The sequence below is a fragment of the Hypomesus nipponensis genome, chromosome 8 (genome assembly GCF_054491055.1).
Source record: "Hypomesus nipponensis isolate SF chromosome 8, ASM5449105v1, whole genome shotgun sequence".
Lineage (NCBI taxonomy): Eukaryota > Metazoa > Chordata > Actinopteri > Osmeriformes > Osmeridae > Hypomesus > Hypomesus nipponensis.
In genome coordinates, this window is record NC_140368.1 from 11,927,501 (window position 1) to 11,943,701 (window position 16,201).

General features: G+C 48.3%; 1 protein-coding gene across 1 annotated transcript in view; it reads left to right on the forward strand.

Moving 5' to 3' along the window:
* Positions 1–16,201, forward strand: part of LOC146275196 (catenin delta-2-like) — a 141,576-nt gene that overhangs the window by 35,858 nt on the left and 89,517 nt on the right. The window contains exon 3 of the mRNA XM_084702970.1: positions 11,706–11,818. Within this exon, the coding sequence (XP_084559096.1) occupies positions 11,706–11,818 (113 nt within the window). The remainder of the gene's footprint in view (positions 1–11,705; positions 11,819–16,201) is intronic.

The window sequence follows — 16,201 nt, forward strand, 5'->3', positions numbered from 1 at the left end:
CGATTCCATCGATCAATAGCGCCCCAACATAGTGGATCAGTCAAATACAATTTCACTTTCCCTCCCTTTCTGGCAGAGACGGTAAGAAGGGGCGAGGAAGAAAGAAACACAAAGCAGTGCCTTAAGGCACCTGGTCGCACTCATCCAATCCTCTCTACTTCAGATGACAAGGGCTCTCCATTCTCCATTCCAAAGCTTTGTGCTTGCGCGTGAATGCGCAAACTCTACTCACATGCACTTCTATGCGTGTGTGTTTACATATGCCATGTGTGCCTGTGTGTGTATGTGTGTGTATGTGTGTGTATGTGTGTGTATGTGTGTGTATGTGTGTGTATGTGTGTGTATGTGTGCCTGTGTGTGCCTGTGTGTGCATGTGTGTGTATGTGTGTGTATGTGTGTGTATGTGTGCCTGTGTGTGTGTATGTATGTGTGCGTGTACCTGTGTGTGTGTCTGTGTGTGTACGTGTGCCTGTGTGTTTATATGTGCCTGTGTGTATGTGTGTCTGTGTATGTGTACGTATGTGTACGTATGTGTATGTCACGTAAAGGAATACGTGACCCTGGAGGTTGGCGGGCTATATGTGAAGGCTTGCTCTCCCAGACTGGACACCTCTGAAGCTGTCCTCTCCTCAGAGACAGGGTCTGAGAGAGAGGCCTGTCCCTGGCCACCAACACCAATACTGCCTGCCTGCCTGCCTCTCTGCCTGCCTGCCTGCCTGCCTGCCTGCCTCTCCGCCTGCCTGCCTGCCTCTCTGCGTGCCTGCCTGCCTGCCTCTCTGCCTGCCTGCCTGCCTGGGAGAAATGGCTGTCCGTCTGCGCCAGATGATGTAACCATCAGTTCAGACTCTACACAGAGGAGTCTGCATTAGACGCTTAGCGAGGGGAGGGTTCGGGGGTGGATGGTTGGTTCTCGATGGAGACAAGGGGAGGGTTCGGGGGTGGATGGTTGGTTCTCGATGGAGACAAGGGGAAGGGTTAGAGGCTGAGTTTGGTACTTCACATTGGTCACGTTGAATTGACAGTGGGATTGTTTGTGTGTGTGTGTCAGTGTGATTGTGTGACAGTGTTTGAGACAGTGTGCTTGTGTGTGTGTGTGTGTGTGTGTGTGTGAAAGAGAATGTGTGACTGTGTGTTATGTGTGTGTGTGTAATATATATTTGTGTGTGTAACAGTACTTCTGACCGTGTGTTGTGTGGGTGTGTTTGTGTGTGTGTGTGACAGTGTGTTGCTTATCTCTCCTGGGGGATCCCCTCAGCTCTCTCTTTCTCTCTGTCTCTCTGTCTCTGTCTCTCTCTCTCTCTCTCTCTCTCTCTCTCTCTCTCTCTCTCTCTCTCTCTCTCTCTCTCTCTCTCAGTAAAGTGCTGACTGTGAAATGGTGTCAGTTGACAAATCTGAGGGACAAAGTGCATCTTAACTTGACATCCTTTAAAGTCATGGCTCCTATCTTCTCTTCTCCCATCCTCTCCTCCTCCCATTTCCGATCCCAACCACTCTTTTCCTCTCTTCCCATCTCCTCTCCAGTCCTCTCCTCCCATCTAGTCTCCCATCCTCTCCTTTCCTGTCCTCTCCTATCTATTTTAGCCTAGATGCAATTATTCACTAGATGTATGTTGTATAATCAGTTGCTGCATGGCAAACTCAACTGTCATCTAACACGACAAGGCGAGATAGAGAATGGAGCTGTTTTTCCATTCTTACAAAGTAACTGAATCTACCTCATTATTCTATATGTTCCAGGTGGGTGACAAAGAGGCCCTATATCTAACATGTGACAAAGGAGGGGGTGCAGTGTGAGTGTGCAAGTGTGTGTGTGTGTGTGTGTGTGTGTGTGGTAGGGCTCTCATCTCTCCCTGGAGGGAAACACTCCAAGAAACTCTGTCGCTCCACCCAACGCCCTCTCCCCATCCCTTCTCTTAGGATGAGAGAGAGAGAAGGAGAGAGAGGGAGAGAGAGAGAAGGAGAGAGAGAGGGAGAGAGAGAGGGAAAGGGAGGGACGATGGGTTGCACATCAAGGCACCGACAGTGAATCATCAACCCCCTACTGACTAGCGTTGGAGCAGTGCACTGTGGGTAACCTCCTGTGTGAGTGAGCAACACTCCCATTGGGGGAAATCCTCACAAACAACCATTAAATCGACACACACACTGGCATATGCACGCGCATACACAAACCCTTTTTGTGCTCATTCATCCCACACATGCTAGCACACGTACACTGTACATGCACACTCCAAAATACAATGCCTGCAGTTATAAAATGAACCGATTTCTGCCCCTCAGTGACAACGCTCTAGTCTTTTTTTTCCTTCCTTTTTTTCAGTTGAATGTTCTCAAAACTCAACGTACCCCCTGCCCCCGCCCAACTACCTCCCACCCACCCACCCACCGCTCCTCTATCCCCTCTCTCCACCTCACTATCCCTCCCTCTCCACCTAATCCCCAAACGCCATTTCCCCTTCTTTCTCATCTCCCGCCATCTCTCTCTCTCTCTCTCTCTCTCTCTCTCTCTCTCTCTCTCTCTCTCTCTCTCTCTCTCTCTCTCTCTAACCTTTGAATGTGTTTTGCTTTGAGTTTAAGCCCCCCCTCTGCACCCCCCCCCCCCGTACCCTCCCATCTCCTCTCCTCAAAACCTACCCCCCATCGCTCCATCCTGCCATCTCCCCTGCCTTGCCCTGCCCTGCATCTCTCCCTCTATCCCTCCTCTCCGCCCTTCATCTCTGAGGGATGCTGTAAGTCATGTCCCTACCTAATGATGCATTGCCAGGAGGAGAGGAAAACAGACATCTCTCTCTCCCTCCTTCTCTATTTTTCTCTCTTTCCTCCTTCAGTCTCTCTCCTCTCTATCTCTCTCTATCTTTCTCTCTCCCTCTCTCTTTTTTCCCTCCCTCCTTTCAGAATGTACTTTCAGTCAGAGGGGACATCCTAGATGCTAACAGAACATGAGAGATCAAATGTAGAGGGAGGGGGAGGGGGGGGGGGAGGATGGGGAGGAGTAGAGTGAAGGAGGAGAGAGGGGGAGGAGAGGAGGAGGAGAGAGAGACAGAGGATGAGAGGGAGATGGAGAGGGAGTGAAGGTGCTGGCGAGAGGGGGGGTGGGGAGAGGGAGAAGAGGAAAACTAGATGAAAGAATGACACACTTCAAGTTCACTTAGATCCGCGTGAACACTGCAGGTGGATGTTCCTGTGTGGGTAATTGATGCAGATTGAATCACTTTCTCCTGGCCACCCACCCACCGAACTCACTCACCCATCCCCCCACCCCCCCAAGCTGAACCCCCCCCAAGCCCTCACGCCCTACACACACTCGCACACACGCACACATGCACACACACACACTCGCGCACATGCACACACTCCCCCATTTTGTCTCAACAACCAACACTCACACCCTAATCTCTCCCCTCTGCCCCCCCCCCCCCCCCACCCCCATTAGTTCATTAGTTCTCTCAATACTGTTTCAAAGTGTTTCCTCCTGCAACAGTTGTACAGAATGGGTACATCAACTATACCATCACTATACCATAAAAAATCAAAAAAATCTAAAGCAGATAGATTCATTATCAATAGAGTTAAGGATTTTGTGGAGACTGATCTGCCGTGTCAAGGCTAACCGCAGTAACTTCATTTTTTTCAGAATTGAAGTTGAACTTCTCCATATCTGTTTTATCTTGAGAAAAGGAAAAGAATGCTGGAACTCGCACTTATATCCAGATCAAATATCCAGATAATGGCTACGTAATGTTATGCTAACAAGCTACGAAACCAACTGCGTCATAACTGCGCTAATCCTATTTCACGTTCATTTCCTTCATGTTATATAATGTACTTTTGCATTAATTCATTGTGTAAAATACTAAAGACAATGATCAAAATTAATGAGTTACCATGGCAAAAAAAAAACTAAATTATACATTTACAAAATATTTAAATAGTCCAAATAGTTTGTTTTACTGAAAATACAAAGAACAATGTTGTTTTCCAGTCTAGTTACTGCACTTTGCTTCTGCATTACCTGTATGACATTTACGGAAGTCTAAAGGCAGAGTGAAGTATCTTCATTTTTGGGGTCATGGGTCAAATCTGTGGCCGTGTTCTTTAATGAATAGATATTACTTAAGGAATACATGTTCAATCAGTGCACTACCACTCATCTAACTACAACACATTTGGCTGGATAGTCAAATAACTTTGACGTCATTTTTCTCACTTTCACTGTTTGGTAGACGCGGTTAGCTTCTGCAGCACACACACGTACACATGCGAGCACATGGCACATACACACGTCCTCACGGCACGCACATATGCACACATACCATGTTCGCACACGCTCCCAAGGGCTCTCTAGAGCTGTGAGTACTAAACGCCTGGCCTACTGTTCAGCGACAAGAAATGCAGCCAATTAGTCTCTTCTGCCGCACACACACACACAGCGTACACATACACACACACAGCGCACACCACCACAGACCACACACACACCACACACACCACAGACCTCACACACAGACACACACCCACACACACCACACCATACCACACGCACAAACACAACACACCCACACACCACACACCTTCACGGACATACATTGACAAACTTTTTTCTGGTATTCAACTTGGCATAGTATAATATGGTGGTCCCACCGCTCAAGAGCGCCCGGTCCCCACACAAGCTGTTCTCCTGTCTGGCCCCCCAATGGTGGAATAATCTTCCCACCTCCATCAGGGACACTGACTGTCACCCCCCCTTCAAGAAAAGGCTCAAGACGCACTTGTTCCGGAAGTACAACGTTACTTAGGAATGATTGGCTGGACCTGATGTTAGTTTCCTCCAGGATCACAATGACCCTTATTGAGAGACTTGTTGCTCTTGTTGTTTTTTTGTAACTGTCTTAATATTATTGTACTCGCTGTGAAATATACTATTGTTGCTTGCTTTTTCCACAGGTACACTTGCACATTTGAGGTTCTTGCTGTTTAATTGTAACTTGTCTAACTACATGCTCTTATTGTTCTTCCCTTTGGGACTTATTTGGTTTCACAATGTATGCTTCATGTTTGGCAACCCGCAATGGTTGGGGCGATCTCGTTGTTATGATCAGTGACCTATGCACTTTTGTAAAAGTCTCTCTTGGAAGTCTCTTTGGATAAAAGTGTCTACTAAATGCCTGAATGTAATTGTAAATGTAGTATGGTTGTAGGGGTGTAACAATATTCGTATTGAAGACTTGATCACGGAAGTAGATAGCAATTCAAAAGTTTGATACGGACAGTTTTATTAGCTCGGTTCTTCAGACATGTACCGCTTAAAGGTATTGTCGGTACAAATGATGACGTCGATAAAAACAAACAAAGGCCTCTTTTACACTAACTAACAGGAGGGATTTGGACACAGCTTCAGTCTTCTGCCACCCATTTCAGCTGGTTTCGAGTGGCGTTCAGAGAAAGCATGGCTTCTTTTAGTTGGAAACCAATCTGGCCTCTGGCTATTTTGATTGTCTGGCTGCCTGGCTGCCTGTGTAGTCCTTGTTAGTGGCTGATTCTATTGTCTACACGGGCAGATTTAATCACCGTAGCTCCAATCTCACAGTCAAGGCAGGAGGTAGAGAAGTCAGCCATGCAGCCTGTCAGCCAATAATGAGAAAAGAGCATACACACACACATTCACACACTCTATATGTGTCCCTCTCTCTTTCTCTCACGCACTCATTCTCTTTATCTGTCTCCCTCTCTCTGTCTCTGTCTCTTGTTGTCCCTCCCCCCCCCTCTCTCTCTCTCTTCTCTCTCTCTCTCTCTCTCTCTCTCTCTCTCTCTCTCTCTCTCTCTCTCTCTCTCTCTCTCTCTCTCTCTCTCTCTCTCTCTCCCTCCATCCCTCCATCCCTCCCTCCCTCTTTCTCTCTCTATCTCTTGTGGTCTCTCCCTCTCTCGCTCTCTCGCTCTCTCTCTCTCTTGCTGTCACACCTGACCACACCCACTCGTACATGCACACACAACCACATTCTCTCACTTTATTTGTGTTACATCCAGCAACACTCCATTTATCTTTGCCCTCACACACACGCACACACACGTACACACAACACACTCATAGGTGTTTGGGACTGAGGACGACCCGGATCATATCGTTGGGATTTAGGTCTCACCATCTGAGGTCAAATGTAATGTAATCAAAGGTTCTGTCTCTCTTCTGCCACCAGACCCATAACCATGAGATCCCACTCTGATACTGTTTGACATTCTGCCGTGACTTCAAATCGGGGACGTCCCGAGATGTCCTTTTTACCGGAGCTCTTGACATTTCTCACTATCAACTCATCAACAATCTTCAGCTCACAGTCCTGTTGTGTTGGCTGTGTGTGTGTGTGTGTGTGGGGGGGGGGGGGGGTGGCTGGGGGGGGGGGGGTGGAGGGGTAGGAAGTGAGGTGAAGGGGTGAAGTGAAATCAGGCTAACGATTGAAAGTGTAAATGTTACGGAGTGTGTGTGTCTGTGTGTGTGTGTGTGTGTCTGTGTCTGTGTGTGTGTGTGTATGTCTGTGTGTGTGTGTGACAGGTTGATGAAGTGTAAGTCAGTGGTCGGCAACACAAAGACAAATCTGTTCTCCTTAGTTTTAGCTGACCTGTCACTTTCCCCTTACTACTGGTGTGTTTGTGTGTGTGTGTGTAAAACTAATACATCAAAACAAGTGTTTCTGAGTGTCTGTGAATGTATCACCTCGTGGGACCTATTCCGAGCCCTCTCTTTTGGTTGGAAGAAGTTGAAATTATGTGGACAGATTATGGGTAAAATAAGATTTATTCTATCTATCTATGTGTGTGTGTGTATGTATGTATGTATGTATGTATGTATGTATGTATGTATGTATGTATGTATGTATGTATGTATGTATGTATGTATGTATGTATGTATGTATGTATGTATGTATGTAGCTATGTGCGTGTGTGTATGTTGAGAGGTATGTTTGTATGAGATTCACAATTCTCAATCTCAGTTGATGATTCTCTCACTTAGTGAATTTTGAAAGGAGCCATAGATGTGTATTTACTTTCTCTATCTTGCTCTCTCTCTCTCTCTCTCTCTCTCTCTCTCTCTCTCTCCCACTCTTTCTCTCCCTCTTCATCTCCCTCCCTATCTCTCTCTCTTCCCATCCTCCTGTCTTTTCTTGATCTTTCTCACGACTCGCCCTCGCTACAACTCGCCCTCGCTGGCTACACGTCATTTTTTGCTCAGAGAAGAATAATGAATGAGTAAGTGGTGTGTTGTCCCACCGGCCTTGGGGCATGAGGCGTGTGTAGGGGTGGGTACGGGAGGTCATGGCTGCCCACCCACCTCTCTCTCTCTCTCTCTCTCTCTCTCTCTCTCTCTCTCTCGCTCTCTCTCTCTCTCTCTCTCTCTCTCTCTCTCTCTCTCTCTCTCTCTCTCTCTCTCTCTCTCTCTCTCTCTCTCTCTCTCTCTTCTCTCTCTCTCTCTCTCTTTCTTCTCACACTTTCTAACATGGTCTGATACATTGGCTAATGCTTCAGAGTCCATACAGTGCAGCACATGAGTGCACACATACACACACACACACTGTACACACACACAACCATATTTATACACTGAGTGGCGATGGCATTTAGACGGTGACATTTTCCAGGTGACATTTTGTCTGTTGCCAAAGCCATATTCTCAGAATGTGAACTCAGTGCCATTCTCCCAAAGCATGCCCACACACACATACACACACACACACATCTACACATGCATACACACACACACATCTACACATGCATACACACACACATCTACACATGCATACACACACACACATCTACACATGCATACACACACACACATCTACACATGCATACACACACATGCAAGCCCACACATACACACACACACACATCTACATATGCATACACACACATGCAAGCCCACACATACACACACACACATCTACACATGCATACACACACATGCAAGCCCACACATATACACACACACATCTACACATGCATACACACACACACATCTACACATGCATACACACACATGCAAGCCCACACATGCACACGCACACAAGCACACACACACACAAAAAGCACACACACACACACACACACAAAAACACACATGCACGCTCCCGCACACAAACCCAAACAAACACATGAAAACACGCAGCGCAAATGGGCTGTGCATTATCTAATTACATTTCTGCAACAACACAGCTTCAGTCTTCTGCCACCAATTTCAGCTGTAGATATTCTGTGTGGCTCAGTGTGGTTGTGTATGATAGCATCCTGTTGTGTTCGACCAATGAGACACTGTGACTTCTGTGTGGGTTTCTGTGTGTGGAGGTGAATTTGTCCTAATTAAAGGACCCCACAAAGGCAGGCCCGGGGAACTCATATTAATGTTAAATAACCTCCTAAAGTGACATGTTCATGTCATGGGACCTTAAAATTACACACTTTTTTGAAAGTAAAATAAGAAACGGGAGTAACTCAGTAACTCACTAAGTCAGTAACTCAGTGATTTAGTAACTCTGTAACTCACCTCCCTCCCTCCCTCCCTCCCTCCCTCCCTCCCTCCCTCCCTCCCTCCCTCCCTCCCTCCCTCCCTCCCTCCCTCCCTCCCTCCCTCCCTCCCTCCCTCCCTCCCTCCCTCCCTCCCTCCCTCCCTCCCTCCCTCCCCTTCTCTCTCCAACACCATTGTGTTCCCTTTTTCCCCGTCTTGCTGCCTGTCTGGCTCCTTTGTTCTTCCGCCCCTCCCTCTCCGCTGTTATGTAACTCCAACTCGGTCAGACCAAAGCAATGCTAATGACCTTGTCAGAATGGAGAGAGAGACATCAAGAGATGGAAAGAGAGAGACCGAAAGAGGAGGACAGGTCTTTCAAAAGGTTGATTCTGGTACTTTCAGACACAAGTGTGTGGGTGGGAGGGGGGCTGGGGTTTGTGTATGGTGGGGTGGGGTGAGGTGAGGTGTGTGTGCTTGTGTGTGTGCTTGTGTGTGTGAGTGAGTGAGTGCGGGAGTTTGACAGGCTGACAGCAAATGCAACAGGTGTGGAATGACACAAGATTTTGAGGAACAAGAGCAGGAGTGGGAGGAGAGAGAGACAGAGAGACAGAGAGAGAGAAAGAGAGAGAGAGAGAGAGACAGAGACAGAGACAGAGACAGAGACAGAGACAGAGAGAGAGAGAGAGAGAGAGAGAGAGAGAGAGAGAGAGAGACAGAGACAGAGAGAGAGAGAGAGAGAGAGAGAGAGAGAGAGAGAGAGAGAGAGAGAGAGAGAGAGAGAGAGAGAGAGAGAAGAGAGAGAGAGAGAAAGAGAGAGAGAGAGAGAGAGAGAGAGAGAGAGAGAGAGAGAGAGAGAGAGAGAGAGAGAGACAGAGACAGAGAGAGAGAGAGAGAGAGAGAGAGAGAGAGAGAGAGAGAGAGAGAGAGAGAGAGAGAGAGAGAGAGAGAGAGAGAGAGAGAGAGAGAGAGAGAGAGAGAGAGAGAGAGAGAGAGAGAGAGAGGGTGGGTGGGTGGGTGGGCAGCCATGACCTCCCGTACCCACCCCTACACACGCCTCATGCCCCAAGGCCGGTGGGACAACACACCACTTACTCATTCATTATTCCTCTCTGAGCAAAAAATGACGTGAAGCCAGCGAGGGCGAGTCATGAGAAAGATAAAGAAAAGACAGGAGGATGGGAAGAGAGAGAGAGAGAGTTAGAGAGAGAGGGGGAGAGGGAGAGAGGGAGAGGGAGAGAGGGAGAGGGATAATTAGCAGGAGGGAGGATCAGGAGAAGAGGAAGGAGAGACGGAGGAGGCTGTGTTTAGTATGCATGAGAGGAAGGGAAGGGAGGGAGGAGAGAGAGGCGGCTAACCTTTTTATCAGTCACTGTTCACCCTCCGTCGGCCTCCCTCCTTCCGCTCATCCCCCTCTCCTCTCTTCCTGGCTGATTGGGAGAGTTGTAAAGCAGAAGGTCACTGCTTCCCTCTACAGCCCCCCAACTCTCGCTCCAAAAACAGCACTTTTAATAGGCCACTTTCAATTGATGACCCTCGGTCTGGGGAGACCTCTCTCTCTCTCTTCTCTCTCTCTCTCTCTCTCTCTCTCTCTCTCTCTCTCTCTCTCTCTCTGTCTCTCTCTTACACACACACACACACACACACACAGGCATTGAACGCACAGACTCACACTCCTCCCAGTAATGAACTTCAGATCAGTGTGATGTGACAGGACTGTACAATAGCTGGTGTGTGTGTGTGTGCTGTTACTCTGACCACAGAAATCCTGTGGAACGTTACACGCCTCTGATCCTCAGTCTTCTGCTGAACTTTCTTTAGGAGCTATTTGCACGTCACTCTGGATTGAGGCGTCTGATCAAAGTGTGTGCTAAATGAATGAAAATATCAAACGTAAATAAGGCTGATCCTGGCTACTCTCCCAGACCCCCTCGTCCAATCCGTAATGAGAACAGAATTGGGCCGACTGACGCTTGAGATATGGACTATGTGACTGGTGTGTGTGTGTGTGTGTGTGTGTAGGTGTGTGTGGGAGGAGCCTGAGTCTGATGAATAATGAGATGGGGTTTTCTACTGGACGATCTACTGTTGCTATAGCGACCTTTGTGGCAGGCTGCACTTCTGTTCTCTCCAATTTACTCCTGGGAGCAAATACACACACACACACTGTGCACACACCACACACACAGTTTACTGCGTGGTGGAATTTGACTCTCTTCTTACGTGCTTGCATACACACTGCCACACAAAGATAGTGGGGTGGAATTCCATCTCTTGTATTCACTCTCCCCCCCCTCACACACACACACACACACACACCTACACAGGACAATTACCTCGGTGAGGCTAGTGTGTAAAGTGGACAATTCTTAACGTCACAGTGCTGGAATGCAGGACATGTACATGTGCAGGTAAATGAACTTCTGTGTGTGTGCTTGCGTGTGTGTGTGTGTGTGTGTGCGTGCGTGTGTGTAAGCAGCCAGAGTAGATTTAAAGATCTCTTCATTGTCACTGTGTTGTTTTCTGCCGGTCTCCGAACTGGATGGTGTGGGAGGGATGCCGTGTCACATCCTGTCTGTCTCAATCTCTCGGCCTCTCCCAACACAACAGAGGTCGGCTCAGCAGAGTCGGCAAGCCGGCCGGGGGTGGAAGGGAGAGGCGGGGGGTGGAGGGGGGAGGTGGTGGGGCAGGAGGGACAGGTGGTGCTGTTGGGGGGGGGGGGAGGATTTGGGGAGATTTTCAGATTGTGGCCTGGGATGAGCTCATTCTGTGTCTGAAAATGGCTTTCAGAAAATCAATCATACACACTTCACGTGTGTACACGAGAGCACATGCACACACACACACACACACACACACACACACATGGTCTTGTCCTTTGAACCTCATCTGTCTGGGTTATAGCTGAAAGGCTTTGGAGACCGATATGGAGGACCACCATTAAGCCACTTAAAGACCTAATGCATCAGCTTCTGACTATCCTGGGCCAGATCACCACGCACACACACAGACACACACGGAACGCACACACAAACATGGAACACACACACTCACAATAAATAGTAATTTGCTAACCTCCCTCCCTCCATCTCCTCCCTCTCCTACCTCTTCTCCTTCCCTCCCTCTTTCCTTCTCTCCCTCCATCCCTTCTCCCCTCCCTCCCTCCTTCCCCCTCCCTCCCTCCTTCCCCCTCCCTCCCTCCCTCCCTCTCCAGGAGCTGCAGTTTGAGAGGCTGACCCGGGAGTTGGAGGCAGAGAGGCAGATTGTGGCCACCCAGCTGGAGCGATGCAAGCTGGGATCTGAAGCAGGAAGCATGAGCAGCATCAGGTAACTCATCCTCCTGTGTGTGTGTGTGTGTGTGTGTGTGTGTGTGTGGGTGAGGGAATTAAGTGCATGATGAAGCAACACCTGGGTCCTCACTGACACGATCGCACCTACCCGATCTGTTTCGCTCTCACACTCACTCACATACACCCCAACAGACACACACACACACACACACACACACACTCTCTGTGTGTCGGTCCCACACAAACAATACACTCTCTGTCTCTCTCTCACACAAACACACACACTTTGTCCTTCCCACACAAACAGTACACTGTCTCTCTCTCTCTCTCTCTCTCTCTCTCTCTCTCTCTCTCTCTCTCTCTCCCTCAAACACACACAGGCTGACGCAGTCACACACATTCACACTCGCTGGTGCACACACAGAGACACAGATGTTCACACATCCAGGGCACACCTCTGAAGGTGTGTTCAGGAGGGAGTGTGTGTGAGCAGTGTACTAGCTGGGTCCTGGGAGGCTTTGTCGTGACCCTGCAGTAATTACAACATTACACTGGGCCCCGGCCCAAAAACCACTCCACTGACACCCTGCCTTCATGACGTTGACCTTGCTGGGTGCATTTTGTTTTCAAATAAGAGTATGTGTGTGTGTGTGTTTGGGCAGGGTGGGGGTTGGGGTTGTGGGGGGTGATTCCGGTGCTCTGTCTAGCAGGATAATTAGATGCTCTATGTGAACAGCTTTGAGTAGGAACAGAGAGCATGACTGTGTGTGTGTGTCTGTGTGTGTGTGTGCTGTTTGTGTACGTATGTGTGTGTTGTGTGTAACTGGATGTCTAGGGTCTCCTTCTGTGTCTTAGATGCCGATAATGATGCACTTACAATTTTCGTACAGAAAGATGAAAACGAGAGAGCGAGAGAAGGAGAGGAGAAAGAAGGGAGAAAGAGAGAGAGAGAGAGAGAGAGAGAGAGAGAGAGAGAGAGAGAGAGAGAGAGAGAGAGAGAGAGTAATTACAAGTAGGAGAGAGAGATGGTGTCAGATGGAGAGAAAAATGACTGAGCAAGCATGAAAGAGGGATTTTTCGGAAAACTTTGCTTTTCTGACAGTGTGTGTGTGTGTGTGTGTGTGTTTGTTTATGTGTGTGCCATTTGTTGTCATGTCAAAAGAGAAATACTTCTGAACAAAATCTAACCACCCACCCCCCCTCCCTCACAAATCCCCAGTTATGTGAGCACACAGCTTCATAAAGAAGAAAGACAGAAATATCACAAAAGTGTTTTAACCTTTTCAACTTCTGGGATTGTTTCCAACATTTTAATTAGCTGGAGTAAAAGCCTTTTCTTACTCAGTGACCATGTCGCCCCTTACAATAACTGTTCATTTAGTCACCATTGGCTTTTAATGAAAGCATGAGTAAAAATGTATCAGTAAGCATCTTTTTTCCACAATTGTTTTCCACAATTTTTTGTGGGTGCTCGCTAACATGGCATTATGGGTTTTTTCTTCTCCTTGCTGAAAATCGGTCTGCTCTCTCTAATCCCCAGTACAGGACCCAAATAACCTGGTGCTACTATTGCCTGTTTGATATTCAGATTGCTGTCTGCAGTTTTGCCTGTCTGAAAATGCAATCGTTCTGTTGACTTAGTCTAGCTTGGTTGTTATCAGTGTGTGTGTGTGTGTGTCTGTGTGTGTGGTTGTCCGTGGGGGTGTGGTGTGCAAGCTTAGTCTTTGGGCTTAATCTGCGCAGGTGCACAAAGTGTCCGTTTACGTGCCTGGCCATGCGTGTGTGTGAAAGAGTTGTGTGTGTGTGTGTCCTCAGTCGAAGCGGAGAGCTGTGGTGTGGTTACAGGGGAGGTTCACAGGGAACACACCAACCCTCTCTGGGCCTCCCATGGGTCACCTTCATCAGAACATTCTAGATGACCGTCCAGCCACCCCACCCACCTCCCCTCCCCGTCTCTGACTGACAGGCAGAACCCCAGATGAAAGGAAGAGGTGCGATAGAAGAGCTGTCTCTGTCTGAGGACTGTCTTCTCTCAGTCCTTTGGGACGGCGGTTCACATCTATTTATACTCTGCTTGTCTGGCTGGGTTCCATCAACACCAGCTGGTTCCAGTCCCCAGTGTCCTAATCGTGGAATACTCAGGTGACAGTTCTCTGTCTGGTTCCCCTAAAGGTTCTCCTAAAGGTTCTCTTAAAGGTTCTCTATATATAAACCACCTATCTCACCACCAACATGGGATGACAACAATCCCAGATGGGCATGTTTTAACGGTGTGTGTGTGTTAGTCCTTGTGTGTGTCCACGTATCCATGCCTGTATGAGTTTGTGCGTGTGTGTGTCTGGGTGCGTCCTTGTGCCTGAGTGTATGGTGTGTGTGTGTGTATGTGCGCGTCTCTGTGTGTTTGTTTGCGCACGTCCCATGACGTGTGTACGTTTCTCCCTCTGTGTGTGTGTTCCAGTGTGTGTTCCTGTGTGTGTGTGTGTGTGTGTGTGTCATTTCAACAGCCTAGTGAGCCAGGCTGTCCTCAGGTGTGTTCCGCTCAATGGAGCAATTCAGGCATCTCCACGGTCAGCCCAGTGGGCTAAGGACCCTGAGCAAGGCTCTGTGGCGTGAGATCTCCAGGGTGCTCATGGGAAACATCTGCTCTAACAGAGAGCTGACCGAGCAGCACGGAGTCCTCCCTGCCACCGAGGTACAGACACACAGACGTATATATATATATCTCCCTCTCTCTCTCTCTCTCTCTCTCTCTCTCTCTCTCTCTCTCTCTCTCTCTCTCTCTCACGCACTCTCACACAAACATACATGTACAATGAAACCCTCTCTCGCACATAGAGACCTCTTACATGACGCACACTCTGAGCTGTGCTGTGACTTAACAATGGCTGAAAATAGATTACCTCACACGGGTATGATGTCACATCCAGTCAGGTACACCCACAGTCGCACACACACACTCACTTTCTCTCACACACACACACACACACACACACACACTCACACACACAGACACGCACACACACACACGAGACAGGAATAAACGCAGGTAAGACACCGGGGAACTACCCCCCCCCCCCCCCCCCCTTCAACCTCTTCATCGCTCACACTTAAAATACATTCAGCTCGACACCTTTGCCATAGTCGCCAGTTGCCGATGTATGCCAGAAGAGGTCTGTGGTGTGTATCTCTGGAACAGCAGGAGATGACACATGCTAACACGCTAACAGTGCTATAGACGACGGGGCAATTAGTATGCAAATCATAGAGAAGAGGGGACAAGGGAGGGAGGGCCAGGAACATGACCTATAAATGAGTGTTTTATTGTGTTTCAGAGAATCGTTAGCGTTTCATGAGGGGAGAGGGCCAAAGACACAGTGGAAAGGGATGGAGAGAGAGAGAGAGAGAGAGAGAGAGAGAGAGAGAGAGAGAGAGAGAGAGAGAGAGAGAGAGAGGGGGGGGGGGGGGAGAGGGGGAGAGAGAGAGCAGAGCAGAGTGGGCTAATAAATGACTTTCATTACCCAGAAGCAGCCACAGAATAGCTTCATTGATTTATTTCTGTTCATTTTTCCCTTTTTCACTGTCTGTGTCTCGCTCATCACTCTTTCTCTTCTCTTCCTCTTCATTCCTTGTCTATCCCTTCATCTTTTTGCCCTCACTCTTTTCCGGTCCTTATCCCTTATCAAACACTTATTTCTTCTTCATTTCAAACCATGTGTGCGTACGTAAAACCCTAACCTTACCAGTAGCACAACAGTAACACCTTGGTAACACACACACACACGTCTAAGCCTGTAAGTCTGTCCCCCCACAAGTTTGCATGGGGAGAATGTAGGACTTGTGAAGTAGTTTGGTGTGTTTGCTAAGCTCATTTGGAGTGAGGGAACATGTTAATGAGTTGGTTCTGCCTAGCAGGGCTGCTCTCCATGCTGGACACGCTTCCCGCACTGCTCCAGTCACTGCCAGCACCAGGATTTATTCACTGACTCAGCCCCCCCACACACACACACACACACACACACACACACACACACACACACACCTACAGACACACACACACACCTACAGACACACACACACCTACAGACACACACACAAACACACCCACACACCTACAGACACTCAAAACACAACACATATATATGTGTATATGTATATATGCTGTACATATTCACATGCATGCACGCATGATTTTGATCATAAAATGAAAGTATTCACTATATCGCTACATTTACATTTACTGTGAAATATAGAGATCCCTGCACTGCCTATCGACCAGACAGACACGCGTGAGACAGAGAGAGAGAAAGAGAGAGAGAGGTTTAAAGGAGGGACGGTTGGAGGGTGACAAAAACGGAGTGAGAGAGGGGGAACAATTGAGTTAGAAATAGGGCGAGAAAGGGAGAGAACGAGGAAGGCGACA